The following is a 16,020-nucleotide window of genomic DNA, read 5'->3' as shown; positions in this document are numbered from 1 at the left end:
CCACTGAGAGTCCGCGCTGTCTGGTAAAAAGATGCTGCCTCCTCGTGTACCGGAGGGGACACGTGATGCAAGGCTTCTATCATCACTACAGCTGACCAGTGGGAGGCATAGTCTAGCAACGGTCAAGACAGGGGAGGGAAGAATTGGCAATACGAAATTGGGATGGGTAAAAAAATTTAATTTTTAAAATAAGGAGAAAAAGTGGATAAAAAAAAGATAAGGTTAACCCTTTCACTACCACACCACAGACGGTTAACCGTATGTAGTGTGGTAGTGAAAGGGTTAACCTTCTGTAGTGTGGTTGTGAAAGGGTTAACCATTTGTTGCGTAGCAGTGAAAGGGTTAACCTTATGTATTGTCGCAGTGAAAGGGTTAACCTTATGTATTGTCGCAGTGAAAGGGTCAACCATTTGGTAGTGTGGTAGTGAAAGGGTTCATTGGTTTGAATCACTGATTGGACCTTTAACTCCATGTTACATGGCCAGTTCCTTCAGTCGTAAATAATGCATCAGGGACGTGTGTGAACACGTTCCAAGGGTGAACATGCAGCGTGCAAATCATACAAGCTGCATAACTATTTAAGGGGGGGGAAAAAACACTGCTTTGTAACAAAATAGTTCTTTATTAAGTGTGTTACTGTTTTCTATTCACAATGTAACATACTTCTTGTGCCACGTCACAGCAGTTGCCATATACAATTATATTCCACTATACTACACAGTATATAAAAACAACCGTTTTGCCTTCCATCTCCAAGACTTTTGCATGAACACTACATCCGCAATAAGCTCGAGACCAAAGTAACATGGTTACATGCACAAGTATGTTTGGGTTAGACGGTAGTTAAAAAAAAATTCCCTGCAGACTTGAACTCTGGAGGGGGGGAAAAAGCCTCCTTTATTTATACATGCCGTGACTTATTGTCAACCTTTATTCAACTGGACTTCCTCCACGAGTGAGCAGCTTGTGCCTCTCGACCAGTCAGTCTCTGTACTCCTGGCAGCGTGATCGCACTTCACTCACAACGACTTTCCCAAGGTGACCCTCTTGCCGCGTCCCTTCATAACCTCGCCGATCTCCTGCTTGCAGAGCGGGCACTCGTCCGCCATGGCACACAGAGCCTCCTCTAGCGCCCCCTGTGTGTGCGGGTCAGGTAGTGCGCTGCACGACTCCAGCATGGCGAGTGTGTGTTTCAGCCAGCCTTCCTCTCGGACCAGAGTGGTGATCCAGGGCTGGACGTGGACGCAGCCTCCCAGGGCCTGCAGGCCCAGCCTCCAGAGCTCCTCGGCCTCCTCCCAGCCAGGGCTGGAGCCGGAGTCCAGGGCACTGCGGAGGAAGCGGAGGGCTGCGGAGAAGAACCGCCTCTGGCCTGCGTCCACTGGGGCTGGGGAATAATAATAATATACATTTATTTACATGAATTAGAGGGAGCGCATGGGTTGGTAAAGTATGGGCGGAGATTCTAACTGGATCAGGAGACGACCTCAGACGGGTTCCTCACATCGTAAGAACATCAATATACACACACACACACACACTATACGCACAACACTTAAACTCTGTAAATAATTGACTATTTTATCTTACCTCATTTTATATTTAATTTGATCCTACTTACAACTCATTGTTACCATTCTTGTATTTATTGTTGTTTCTTAACGGTGCACTGTTTGAGTCTGAGCTCGAAACACAAACATGTCATTACCTGCAATGCCCCCTGTATTGTTGTGCATTTGACCATAAAGAACCTGAACTTGAATTTGAACATCCATGTGTTTCTGTGAGCCTGGCTCCCAGAGCATGACCACATCTCTCATTTGGGTCCCAGGTTGAAAAGGTTCAAGAGTGCTGAATTAGGAGTCAGAAGGACTGATTAAAAGAAGTGATGAATTAACTAAATCAGTTATGCCCTTTACTCAAATCAGAAACGACCCCCCCCCCCCCCTTTCATGCGTTCATGATGGAACATAATACTGATAATGTGGACTTGAATCCGGAACAATAGCGGGTTCAGGCGAGGCGAGGGAGGAACGGTAGAGTCCACAGTGTAATCGACGTGTAGGGCTATTACTCAGCATTTCATGGATTACAATAGACCGCCCTAAAACCATACTTATATTCACCACGGTATAACACGGGAACGTATGGATGAAAAAAATATTAATTTTTTGCATCTTGACCGGAAGAAACCCAGTGTCAAATGACTATAGTACTGTGTATCCATAGCTATAATATAGAATATGGTTATAGCTCTACAAGCAAGGTGACCGTTTACATGGGGTTAATAGGTGGCATGAGGGGTTAACGATGAGTAAGAGGCGTGGCACTGGAGGTGTTAATCACTTTATTCAAATTGAGGATTTAGTTTGAGGATTTTTTTTATTTATGATTATGTCATAAAATATGACGACAGACATTCGAAGCTTCGTTTGAAAACTTCAATAGAAGCTTCTAATGTAAAAAAAAGACAGCCCTAGATATAGGTAGGCCTATAGTAAGGGAATATGTACAGGTAAGTACAGACAGGTGAGGATAGGTATACATTGATTATTCCGCTTATACCATGGCCACTTGCCAAAGACAAAACACATGGGCCATTTATTCATATTTTAAACTATAAAGAAATGTTATTTATGCTTTTCTCACTGCCGACTTTCATTATAGTCCCTCTGCGTTACCTTGGCAACTGTTTGACAACCACCTGTCACTTGACTGATGCCAGTGCCAATGACCCAGAAAGCTAACTTTATGCTAGCAAGCCTTTCTGTCAATAACTTTGCCTCTGGTTAACAAACCGTGAATATGATCCGACGGTATGTTTGACAAAAAGGCTGGCTTGCTTGCCAGACATCCGATTGTCCCAAAGTCAATTACTTTTGCATCATGTCAAATATGTCAGTCGTAGCCTCAATTCATTGTTGCAAGGACGAGATGCGGAACATTAGCTCCCATCATCAATTCTGCTGCCGGCCAATCAGAAAAGAGTATTCACCCAGACCATAGTATGAAATAAAATATGATGTATGAAATACCATATGACATTTAGCATGGGCACACCAATTCAGAATTCAGCGCATCTTGGCAATGAAGAGAGGATTGTATTCAAGTTTATACTCAAGCAAAGCTAAAAGGGTGTTACCGACCTGTTCAGTTGACCACAACTTAAATAGTACTTGTTTACTAAGTTTGTGTAATGCCAAAAACAAAAGAAACTCACCTGATGGTGCTGGTTTGAGTCTGCCGATCATCAGCCCCAAAGTGCAGTAATTGGCTGCAAGGACCAGGAGGCGGGGTTTATGCACCAAAACAGGAAGTGCTTCATTCAGCATGGACTCCAGAGTTCTGAAGCACGGGTCCTTTCTGATGAGGAATAGAATAAAACATTTTGAATAAGGAGGAATAGTTATGAGAAGGTAAAAGCACTGTAAATACTGCTCTGCAAATGTGAAGTTCTGTAGAAATGTATTAAAGTCATCACACCTCAGTGATGTAGAAATGTATTAGTTATCACACCTCAGTGATGTAGAAATGTATTAGTCATCACACCTCAGTGATGTAGAAATGTATTAAAGTCATCACACCTCAGTGATGTACTGTAGTTAAATGGAATTGATGCACACTCGACACCAGCAGTATCACTCCATGCATGTTTACATGATCATTTAACTGCCACTTAACAAGTGTGTTAACACCATCTTGTCTATTATGATTCTTACACTTTACATCGGTCATTACAGACTTGGGACATGTTACCTTGAGGGCCAAGGCTTTTTAATTTATTTATTTAAGACTGCAGTGAACAGAACAACATTACAAATTGTGTCCCAAAGTATAGACGTTAACAATAAATAATAGTTGTGGATAGGGCTGCAACGATTAGTCGACGACGTCGATCATAAAAACTCGTCAACGCAGAATTTTTGCGTCAATGCGGCAGGAACTTTTTTTTTTTTTTGCACTACCTATCTTTGTGAAAGTGGCTTCTCAGCTCTGGTCCAGCTGAAGACAAAGCAGAGGAACAGATTGGACATTGAGCATGACCTCAGAGTTTCTTGTCTACCATCACCCCAGACTTTGAGACTCTTGTCAGGAGCAAACAACATCCCCAGTTATCCCATTAGTTCCCTGGGATGTTAAGCTAAGAAGTCTGCTAAGTAGGATATATTATTTATTATTATTATTATTATTATTATTATTATTATTATTATTATTATTATTATTATTATTATTATTATTATTGAATTTCATTGTGTTTTTAGCCCTAGTTGCAATTTTGTTGCAACCCCAGTTATCCCATTAGTTCCCCCAAACTTACTGTCGGTCTGTTATGTTAAGCTAAGAAGTCTGCTAAGAGCCCGGAAAATGAGCCGCGCCCGCAGGAAGCAGCGATGGAGGGTGTGACAGAAATAATCGTTAGATTAGTTGACTAATCGAAAAAATAAGACAGATTAGTCGACTACCAAATAAATAATCGTTAGTTGCAGCCCTAGTTGTGGAGACCTGTGGTATGGCTGCTTGCAGCGCTGTGGCCACTGATGAACGGTTCTCAGAGATACGAGAACTACAGACATGCAGACACAGATTTAGTAGCGTTCCCAGTTCTGAAACAGAACATTCCCCTGGGTGCTCTGTGTCATCTTTATTTCCCACTGTCTATGGAGAAGCTCCAGGCATTATATCTGATGACATCACAAATGTGACTTTTACCGCGCCAGTATTTGGATTTGTTGAGAGCCATTCGTGTTCACCAATATGTTTGGACTGTCTTAGACTCGCATAGGAATAACATGGGGGCAACAGTGGCTCAGGAGGTAGAGCGATCGTCTGGTAATCATAATGTTCCTGGTTCGATTCCCGCTCCTCCCGGGCAGCGTGTTGAAGTGTCCTTGAGCAAGACACTTGACCCCTAACTGCTCCTGATGAGCAGGTCGGCACCTTGCATGGTTGTCTCTGCCGTTAGTGTGTGAGGAACTAAATTGTAAAGCACTTTGGATAAAAGCGCTATATAAAATGCATCATTTACCAATGCACCATTTAACATGTATGAATCCTTAAATTGGGTGTAGTTCCTCTTTAAGACTTCTAAACTGACTGAAATAGCTCATATTTACTCAATTGTGGACTTTCCTCGTTGACAAATGTAACTAAAACGCTCCAAATACAAATGAGAAACCTCCGATCCAAGGGAGAGCTGGGATAGACAAGGTTCTACCACGATGTCAACCCCTTAGGTCAGTGGCATTCAGGAACCCGTTTACCTCACTCTGTCCGGCTCCGTGACTGCGATGTTGAGGAGGGCCGAGCAGGCCGTCTCCATGCTGGGGTCGCGGGTCGAAGAAGCTCCACTCTTCCCCTTCAGGAGGCCCCACGTCCGGGACAGGTAGGCCACCAGCAGGGCGGGGGTGTCCAGAGTGAGGAGCACCTTCCTGGGGCCGTCTTCCGCAGAGAGGTGGCAAAGAGCTGGGAGAAGATACCTGAGAGAGAGGAGGAGGAGGGGATGAGGAGGAAGAATAGAGCAGGAAAGGAGTGATTTCCAACTCAATGACACTATGTAACAACCCATCATCTACACACACATCCACATGTACACACTCACTTTAAACAAACACTCACCTTACCACTCACTTTACTCACTTTAACACACTTTATATTTATCTATTATTAAAGAGATTTGCACTACATTCATACCTCATTTGCACCCTACCCTGTTTTGTACCTCATCTCATTTCTGCATTGTACCTCACTATTACTCATTTTACTCTGTATTGTATATGTATATTAATTACTTCTTACTTCTTAATTACCGTTTTTTTTTTACTTACTTTTTTGACTATGTAGCACACTCTCAGGGGCTCATACAGAAACAAGCATTTCATCATAAAGTATTCTGTATTTTATTACGACAAATAATAAACAAACTTGAAACTACAATAAAAAAACACAAGATACTGGTGCCCTAATGAGAAGGATAAGCGCTCAATGAATACACCCAATCCTATTGATAAAAGAAAGTCTAACAGTCCTATTGATGCTTATACTATGGGACTACACACTATGAATGTATTACATGGCCCATAACAACATTGCCAACAACAGGTATCGACAGCGCCGATGCTACATACTAGGGATGAGTTCGAATTTTTTAATTTTCGAGGCGGCTGGGTGGCGCAGCGGAGATTGTGCTCGTCACCAATAGGGATGGGTACCTTTCACATTTGAACCGATACCGGTACGTGTGAATCGATACCGGTACCAAACGGTACCTTTTTTCTGTACTTTAGTCTCAAGAAATTTAATTTACCTACCTCAGTCGTAAAAAAAAATCCAAACTTCAAATAACTACAATTTCGACAGTTTTCGGCTTGTCATTGCTCCGACTGCTTTGTTGTTGAATCAAGTCAAATCCTAGGTAAGCATATATTGTGCGTGTGAACGTTGACATGAAAAGAAAAAAGTAAAAAAAAAGTAGTAGTACCGACGTGTTTCGGTTCGGTACCTCAAAAGTACCGAATTCGGTACCCATCCCTAGTCACCAATGCAAGAGACTCCGGTCTCGAATCCGGGTGTCAGCGTTGCCTCCGGCTTGGGCCAGCCGTCATACTAACTCATTGGCAGAGTTAGAGGGTGAAAGTCGATGAGTGGGGATTCGGAGGTTGTGGACAGCGACTCCTACAGGTCGGTTGGTGGACGCCTGCACAGCAGAGACAGGAAGTAGCGGGGGTAGTGTGAGCCTCCCACGCGTTACCCCTCGCCAATGAGAGTCCGTGCTGGCAGGTGAAAAGATGTGACAGGCTGCCTCCTCGTGTACCGGAGGGGACACGTGATGCAAGGCTTCCGACCAGTGGGGGGCATAGTCGAGCAACGTTCAAGACAGGGGAGGGGAGAATTGGAAACACGAAATTGGGATGGGAGAAAAATAGAAAAATAAGGAGGAAAAGGCAGATACAAAAAAAATTAATTTTCGAATAGTCGTGCCAGTCTCCACATTCGATTTTCATGTCAGTCGAAAAATATATATATACATTTTATTTGTATTATATATAGGCAGCCTCATTTGCATAGCCTAATTGATCTAAAAGATGTTTTCTGTTTGTTTATTAAAACCGGTTGATAGGCCAATGCAATGCTGTTATTATAGGCTACGATGGTGAATGGTGTGATTTTGATTTATTGTCGGTCAGCCGAGCCGATCATCTGAAGGATTATCTGAAGTGCCTATTTACGTGCAATACCCTTTGATTTTAATGATCCATTCTATTAAAAATAATAACTGAATTGAACTGAAACTGAAGATTTTAACAGAATTTAAACTGAAACAGAAAATAACAATTTCGTTTTTTTTTGGGCACAATATGTAGATAGATACCTTGGAATGCCCTTCCTTGTGGCCTAAGAGCTGCAGTCAATTTTTTTTAAATCAGCTAAAAACATTAGTTTAAACAGGCCTTTGGGTAATGTTTGAGCTTCTCCTCCAGGTATAAAATATGTCTTTTGTTTTTGTTTTGTTTTGTTTCTCTGTGATGCAGTGTTTTTGTTCCGTCTCTTATCTCTTGAATGTTTCTTGCTTTTTATTTTTATATTTTATTTAATTTCTGCTGTATGTAAAGCACTTTGTGAGTTGTCTCTGTGAAAAGTGCTATATAAATAAACTTTACTTACTTACTACCACATGGCCCCTAATGGCCGCCACAACACAACGTGTAGATAGATAGGCAGTGAGAGCCAGCATATCACCAGGGTTATCAAGTGGGCACCTCCCTTCGCTGGAGTTTCGTCAAGTTAGGCCCACGACCCCTCTGGAAGGCTCGACAGTTAGCTCCAGCGTCCGAGAAGCACCCCCTTCCATGCTAGCTCTCACTGTCCATGATACCCACATGCAGAACTTCCTTGTCTTATCCTATCCTTATGTCCAAACCAGAACTGGGTGGGATTGTGATGGGGCTGCACAATAATGGTGAAAGAGTGCAATTGGGTTTTTGTAAACAATATTGCAATTTACGATTGCAATATAATACAATCTTAAACCACATTTAATTTGTATGTGGCTGGTGACGTGTCGTTTACATTCCTGCATCACGTGCGCCACATGGAGAACAGTACCTTGACCAGACCTCATCTCTGAATGTCTTACTTCACAAACAATACGTTTCCGAATTGACTTTTGGATTAAACCAAGTTGTATACAGTGATGAACGGTCGTTCCCATCAAAACACAATTTGCTTAACGTTAACCCTTTCACTGCCACACTACCGATGGTTAACCTCCTGTCGTGTGACAGTGAAAGGGTTAACCTTCTGTGCATTGTCGCAGTGAAAGGGTTAACACAGGTCGAGCTACGCACACTTTGCTTGGTAATGTTAGATAGCAATGTTGTTAAGAAGAGGTTTTAAACTGTGGATACCAAACAGAGAAGGTAAAGACGACTTTAAACTGTTAAACAGTAATCCAGAACTATTTTATTGCACTGTAAAAAAAAAACTGTGATTTTATATGTCTGCACTTTGTGTTAATTTCATGTCTATTATATTCTACTACTTATTGCACTGCACAATTTTACTCTAATAATGGATTGGATTTATATAGCGCTCTTCTCTGACTGACTGTTGCTCTGACTCAGAGCGCTTCACAGAGTCCATTATTCGTTCATACACAGTCATACCGGTGGTGGTAAGCTACAATTGCAGCCAGAGCTGCCCTGAGGCAGACTCACGGAAGCGTGGCGAATAATCAACGCCTACGGCCCCTCCGACCACCACCAACATTCATTCACATGCATACACATTCATACGAGGCAAGTAGGTTAAGTGTCTTGCCCAAGGACACAACGGCAATGGGATGGACATGGGCTTGAGCGGGATTCGAACCACCAACCCTTCGATCATTGGACGCCCCGCTCTACCCCTGAGCCACGCCGCCCCACTCTGTCTATTCTATCTTACTCTTTTTATTATCGTCTATTTTTAAAACTGAATCAAACCATAAACAAGGTGGCCTGTTGGGATGTTAGATCCTAATGTGAAAAACTGTGATCTTATCCTGTATGTTTGCACTTTGTGCTATTTTTTCTGTTGTGAAGCACTATGAGCTGCAGTTTTTGTATGAAAGGTGCTATACAAATAATTGTATTATTATTATTTTATTATTATTATTATTATTTAGAAGGAGCCGCCTGCCAACAAACAAATGGATTCTCAAAATGTATTACCATTCAAACGTTATCGAATGTAGCATTTGCTACATTATGTGCGCAAATATATATCAACGGCTCAGATTAGGACATTTAATGCAAGAAGTCCCTGGCTTTCACTCGCATGCATTCAGCACAAATGCAAATCGCAGCCTTTTTTGCGGTTATATTACACAGGCTGACATCGTGATTACACTTTGTGCAGCATTAGATGGTGAGGAAGAAAAGAGCAGGAGAGAGGGTAGGTACGGGGTGGAGGGTGGATGAGCAGGAGAGAGGGTAGGTACGGGGTGGAGGGAGGATGAGCAGGAGAGAGGGTAGGTACGGGGTGGAGGGTGGATGAGCAGGAGAGAGGGTAGGTACGGGGTGGAGGGTGGATGAGCAGGAGAGAGGGTAGGTACGGGGTGGAGGGTGGATGAGCAGGAGAGAGGGTAGGTACGGGGTGGCGGGTGGATGAGCAGGAGGGTGGGTAGTTACGGGGTGGAGGGTGGATGAGCAGGAGAGAGGGTGGGTACGGGGTGGAGGGTGGATGAGCAGGAGAGGGTAGGTACGGGGTGGAGGGTGGATGAGCAGGAGAGAGGGTAGGTACGGGGTGGAGGGTGGATGAGAAAGGGGGGAAATAAAGAGAATGTGAAAAGCAGAAAGCGCACACATGGTGAGACATCAACCTGTGCGACAGAGTGAGTGAGTGACTGAGTGAGTGAGATCTTATGTTCACCGAAGTTTGAGGCTTTGTTTGTTCGAATGGCAAAAACGAATTATTTTGATACGGCCCTAAAAAGACCGACAATAATGATGAGAATTGTCATTGTGCCACCTTAGAGCATCTTTGCCTGTCCAAGCCTCTCCTCCCTCGCTGACGGACATCTCAGTCATCCAGTTGGACAGCCCCTGCTCCGGGCCATCGTCTAGTAGGTGGAACCTGGCATAGCCAATCAGGAAGGGCAGCAGGGCAGTCACTTCCTCCTTCAGACAGGAAGTCTCCTCAGCCAGCCAGGAGCAGAGACAACGGAATGTGGCGAAAATGAAAGGGTCACCATAGCGACTCTCATCCACCTAGGAGATTAAGAGTGCGTCATTGTTAAAATAATAACATAAAAGATCATAGTTGTTGCAACAGGTCCAATGGAAAGCTGAAGAGAAATGTCTAATATATAAAACAGAGCCTCATTTATCCAACCCTCAGACATTTCAACCGGCCAGGACACCAAATGGGCATCCTAAATGAAAGAAGCCTATGTAGTAAAAAAACATTACATAATCCTATTAACGCTGTCCAATTGCTGATTTCCTTATTTTAGCATGCAATTAAAAGCCATTCAAATTGCAAATGTGACAGTACAGTACAATTTGGAACACGCATGTATTAAACAAACATACATGCTTTTTAAAGGGATAGGGATAACTAACCAATAGGTTTGCTTCCACTACACTACCGGCAAGTATTTCATACAACTTAATCAGGGCAGTACAGTGCGATATATATGTTGCACGTGCAACACTGACGTCAGTCTGTGCGATGAAAGGATTGACTTCAATAGCACTGGTGCGATGGCCCGCTATCCACTTGGTACTTGTAGTCTTGTGCGATTAAATACAATGTCCCTTCTGCGTAAAACTCCATATATCAAACACCAAATCCCATAATCCCTAGCGAACAATATCCCCGCGAGTTGCGAGCAGTGACTCATATCCTCTCGGCTCAGCTCACAACACAGCAGGTGACTGCAGGACTCGTCTCAGCAGCGTTTGGAACGCGGACATTGAAACAGAGCTAGTAGATAGTGTTGTCGCGACCCAAAACAAATCCCTGCTGTTTTATTCGGCAACGGGTCAAATGCATATAACATGCTTTGCAATCCTTGCGTCATAAAGTCCGAAATGAACGTTACCCAGACCGTGCTTCTGCCTTCTGCTCTCAGCCGAGCGGGGCTGCACAGCAGTGCGGCTATTTTGCGATCCGAAACAAGTCTGTGGTGTTTTTTTTTTCTCACAACGGGTCAAATGCATCTAACACGCTTTGCATCGTCGCCATTCCTTTATGCCCACATCGCCCGAAATGAATGTTACATTAGCATAAGCTAACAAGCTAATCCTGATCAGAGGCAGAGCCATAGAGACAGTGTGGACTGGGGAAAGGGTGTGTGTGTGTTGAGAGGAGTGGAAGTTTGAAGACAGACTAGATGATGCAGGGGTGGTGAGTTGAAACAGTGTGAATGAATGAAAACTTTATTTAACAGATTGCAGAATGGGTACAATACAGTACGGCTCAATACACACAATTGTTAAGGGGATGCAGACCATAGAAAGACTTTCGTCTTGTTTACATCAGGGTCCCCCATTGTGTGTGTGTGTGTGTCCCAACCGACCCCACTTCTATGTTTCAATCAATTATTTGCATTTAAAACTATTAACGCTGACTCATTCCTTCAGTCCACTCAAAATTATGCTAATATTCCTTGTTGTTTATGATATTAATTGAAAATAGCATATGAGAGTATTATAGTAATAATAACACATGGCGATATACTAAAAAGCAATTTATAATTTTTGGCTGGTAAAAAATCTGCCTTTTTTAAATCTACCAGCCAAATGGCTGGTAAGTCAAAAGGTTAAGTTTGTTCCCTGACTGCAACTAAATAACACAAATACAATAGGCACATTTGTGATTGTTACAAATATAACACGTTTTATACTTGTGCTACAAGATTTTGGCCAGTGCTACAAAACTATCAACCTCTGTAGCACCAGTGCTATGTGCAAAAAAAGTTAACGTACAGCCCTGAACTTAATGTAGAGAAATCATAAACTATCCCTTTAACGTTTCGACAATTAATTACTGCAGTATTTCCATGTATTTCAGTCATCCGAAAACGAGTTTCAACAGCCTGAAAGGTGCACTCTAAGCGATCGAAACATCTGCTCCAACCTCCTCATATACTCTCTTTTTTAGACTCTTTTTGTATCACAAACAGTACTGTATTTGTAAATCTGGTATGTCATAAATGTATAGATGTAGCAGTACTGTCTATCTGTATCATGTATGTGTCATGTGTGTCATATATGTTATGTGATGAATTGAAAATGGGGGACCCTGATGTAAACAAGACGAAAGTCTCTCTCTGGTCTGCATCCCCTTAACAATTGTGTGTATTGAGCTGTACTGTATTGTACCCATTCTGCAATCTGTTAATAAAGTTTTCAATCAATCAATCAATCAATCAATCAATCAATCTCACCTGTTGCAGATGGTAGATGACTGCAGAGAAGGCCTCCTCCAGCACCCGGAGGACCTGGCTGCTTTGCTTCAGACTGAGTCCAGAGATGGCACCCTGTGGCGGGGACTCACCCTCGGCGACTCCCAGGCTACAGGCCTGCTCCATGGCGGCCTCCATGATGCGATAGCAGCCTGTGAATAAATGAATGAATGAATTGAAAATACATTCCATTTTCATGTCTATTCATTTCACAACCCATCCCATATATGGAATTATTAAAGAAAGACAGATTAAAAGATACACTACTGTAAGTACAATTCTTTTCATCATTCGGAATGTGAACCATGCAAATTCAACCACACGCAGTTATGGATAATCTCATTTAGTGGTTTTGCCCGGCCCAATGTAATGAGAGCAGTTTAGCTTTAACCACTAAACTATGTGCGCATTCCACGTAATTGTACGTGGTCGAGTCTACATGGTCCTCCTTTAAAATGGTCGAAAATCGTATACAAAGCAAGTAAGACTTGCTGCTGTACACTTAATAAGTACACTTAATAACTCATAGACCGACCTGCTTCAGTCACTTACCTTTTATTCATATTAGCAAGTATAGTTAAAAACTGTGGAGTGGGGGAGCTCCAGTAGCTCACCACGTACCGCGAGTGCTATTTCAGCGCCGTGGATCTGGGGCTGAGCGCGTTCGAATCCCGGACGGCAGCCGTGCCTTTCCCAGAGTGTCTTTCCCCCCCATCTGACACCCTTTCAGCCTGCTTCTGTCGGTCGAACTTGACCAAGTATGAATGCGAAGAAAAAGCGATAAACGCTAAAAGAACCAGGTGACTGGTCAAAGTTAAAAAAAAAAAAAAAAACTGTGGAGTGAAAAAAGGTACGGTACTCTTACTGACACAAAGGATAAATGACACAGGTGGGTCTAGGAGTCATTTAGTGTTCGGAACATCCTACTTGCTTTGTGGACATCGTCTTTCCAGCAGCTAAAGAAGACCAAACTGTGCATAGGACATTACATACATTGTGTTTGGATGGAAGGTCTTACTTAGTGCATCTTTACGTACCTGTGAGCGTGTGCTGCAGCTCGGGGCTAAGGTCGGTACCAGGTGGTTCCTCCAAAGCCATCCTGACTTCGACACAGGCCCGATTCACCAGCAAACAACAGACCTTAGGCGGGCCAACCGGCTCCCACCCGCACAAGTCCAATAGACACGCACCGAGGACCAGAACTGGACCCAACTGCTTTGGCGTCAACTTAGCCTGTATCATCGGCCTCAAGACGCCCCACAGACTGACCACGACCCCCTTCAGCTCCTCGCCCTGCTCCACGGCCCCTCCCGGGGAGGGTAGAAACCGAGGCAACCGGGCACACATGTCCAGCCTGGCTTGGTCTTTGGCTCGGCCGAAGTCTTTAGAAACCCTGACCAGAAGAGAGAGGAGTTCAGTGGGGTGTTTAGCCCAAGCTTTGCTCCTAGTTTTACCCAGGAGCAGGCAGCCGAGCAGCGGGAGGCCCTTCTCGGAGCTGAGGGTCTGCTCGTGCTCCAGGGCTCGGCAGAGCGCGGGGACGGCGCCCCTGCTCAGCAGCTGGTCGGGGCCCCTGGGTAAGGCACACATTGCGGTCAGAACCTGGTAGCAGTCGGCCGCCATGGCCTCATCCAGTTTGGGAGACACTGGCCCTTCTTGAGATGCCGGCGCTTCCTCCTCCTCCTCCTTACGCTCATTAGCGTCTCCCTCTCCTCCCGCTGTGCCCTTTTCTAGTTCGGCCATGTTTTTTTCCGTAGCGCTCGAAATCTCAGCTAACCGGTTGTCGTCGTCGCCGGCTTTACTCCGCTCTTTCCGTTCCGTCTCTTGTGTGGACGACGGGGACTGCCCCGCCTGGCCTGCCGGTTTCCGTGTGCTCCAGGTAGGGCCGTCTGCTAGGATTCCCAGCAGCAGTGGGGTGGTGGTGAGAAGCTGCGGGTGGGAGGCCATGTCTTGGTCTGTGCTCAGGGCCGCCAGCAGAGCTGTGCCCAGGGAAAGGAGCTCCGCCGGAGGCAAGCCAGAGGTCTCGCTCCCCCTGATGGCCGTCACCAGGAGGCGAGCGGGAAGACTAAGGCCCACCGCCTCGAAGATGCGACGCAGGGTGGGTCTGTCTAGCTCACTAGCTGGGCACAAGCGGGTGATCTGAGAAGGAGGAGAAATTAATTTCAAACACAATTGACCGTGCCTCACAAATCAGCCAATACCCAAAAACTAAAAAGCAGAGACAATCTAAGTAGAGTTGTCAACAAACATCATAATTGTTTACAAACAGTAAAAGGGCTTCTGTACTTTACACATGTAGACATGTTATTAACTCTTACCAGGAGCAGAGCAGCCAGTGTGTGGCTGTCATTTTTGGCATGAGTGAGTGTATAAAGACACTTCTCTAAGACATCTTTCTGGGCATCAGTCAACCCACTTTCCCCACGGCTCTGCTCCCCCTCTCCGGTCCTCTCTTCTGCTCCAGGAGGGGAGCTGCTGCAACCATTCTCTGAAGTCGTAACAGGGCTCATCGTGTTAACTTCTGCCATACCGATCTGTGTGGAAGATAAGATTGAAAATACATTGAACAAAACAAAAAAAATCGAATTACCGACGCTAACTTTATCGTAGGTGCAGTTACAGTAGTTTAGTTGGTTAGCTAAATGTATATACTCTTTTCTGGACTCTTTTTGTATCACAAACAGTACTGTATTTGTAAATCTGGTATGTCATAAATGTATAGATGTAGCAGTACTGTCTATCTGTCATGTGTGTCATATGTTATGATGAATTGAAAATGGGGGACCCTGATGTAAACAAGACGAAAGTATTTCTCTGGTCTGTATTGTGTGTATTGAGCTGTACTGTATTGTACACATTCTGCAATCTGTTAATAAAGTTTTCAATCAATCAATCAATCAATAGTTGGTTAGCTAACGCTACAAAGCTTAGCTAAATAGCACACGTCGCCGTTTCGTTACACCCTAGAATGAATCTCGGGGAGCCTTATTATAAATAATGAAATGCTGCTTAATTGCGGCAGAGACTGTATTGTGGAAGTATTAACGTTAAGTAGAATGTTGGAGCAAGCAATGCGGCGAGATAGTAGTTGCACAAAACGACTCACTCTTCTCTGGATAATATTCCGCACGACGACACATGAGCATTTTAGTACGGAAGTAACCTGTCAAAAACAAAGATGCGAACAACCAATCAACAACGATCCGACGTGTTCTGTAAGCCAATCATAGAACGGTTCTTTGGGAGGCGACGACGACGCCATTTTGGTTGATGTTCTTAAAAACGTCAGAGGACGTTGGTTTGGGGGGTAGGATTTGAATTTTATTTAATTTCTTTTGTTTGTGTTTAGGTTTTATTTTTATTAGGTTTGTATAGGTGGTGATGTTAGGGTTGGGTATTTTGTTTAGTTTGTTCTGGGTTTGTTGTTTTTTTCTCTTTTATTGTTTTCTTTTCTTACGCCGAAAATATTCACGCTGCCGGGTTCTTGCCTTATCCGCTGCAGCTGCTGGGTTGTACAGTAGGTGGCGGTATGGGTGGTATACACCTTTCTGTGGTTGCGTCACAGTGATGTGTTAAGA

At 44.0% G+C, this 16,020-nt stretch overlaps 1 protein-coding gene across 1 annotated transcript; it reads right to left on the bottom strand.

Annotated features, from left to right (window-relative positions):
* Positions 1-312: 312 nt before the first annotated feature.
* ncdn (neurochondrin) lies at positions 313-15,608 on the bottom strand. Its single transcript, XM_084312647.1, has 8 exons — positions 15,549-15,608; positions 14,761-14,976; positions 13,483-14,581; positions 12,428-12,597; positions 10,006-10,244; positions 5,259-5,474; positions 3,218-3,360; positions 313-1,384 (listed from the first exon to the last, which is right to left on the bottom strand). The coding sequence occupies exons 2-8, from the start codon at positions 14,968-14,970 to the stop codon at positions 1,020-1,022; spliced, it is 2,442 nt and encodes an 813-aa protein (XP_084168773.1). The 5' UTR covers positions 14,971-14,976; positions 15,549-15,608; the 3' UTR covers positions 313-1,019.
* Between the last annotated feature and the right edge of the window lie 412 nt (positions 15,609-16,020).

The sequence above is a fragment of the Notolepis coatsorum genome (assembly GCF_963971535.1).
Source record: "Notolepis coatsorum genome assembly, chromosome: 4".
NCBI lineage: Eukaryota > Metazoa > Chordata > Actinopteri > Aulopiformes > Paralepididae > Notolepis > Notolepis coatsorum.
This window is presented reverse-complemented; position numbering and strand designations above follow the sequence as displayed.

Coding starts and splice junctions, on each gene's coding strand:
- ncdn (XM_084312647.1), bottom strand. CDS start 14,970: ATGGCAGAAGTTAACACGATGAGCCCTGTTACGACTTCAGAGAATGGT. Junction 10,245..12,427: donor TCATCTACCATCTGCAACAG/GTGAGATTGATT, acceptor TTAATCTCCTAG/GTGGATGAGAGTCGCTATGG. Junction 3,361..5,258: donor ACGGAGCCGGACAGAGTGAG/GTAAACGGGTTC, acceptor ATTCCTCATCAG/AAAGGACCCGTGCTTCAGAA.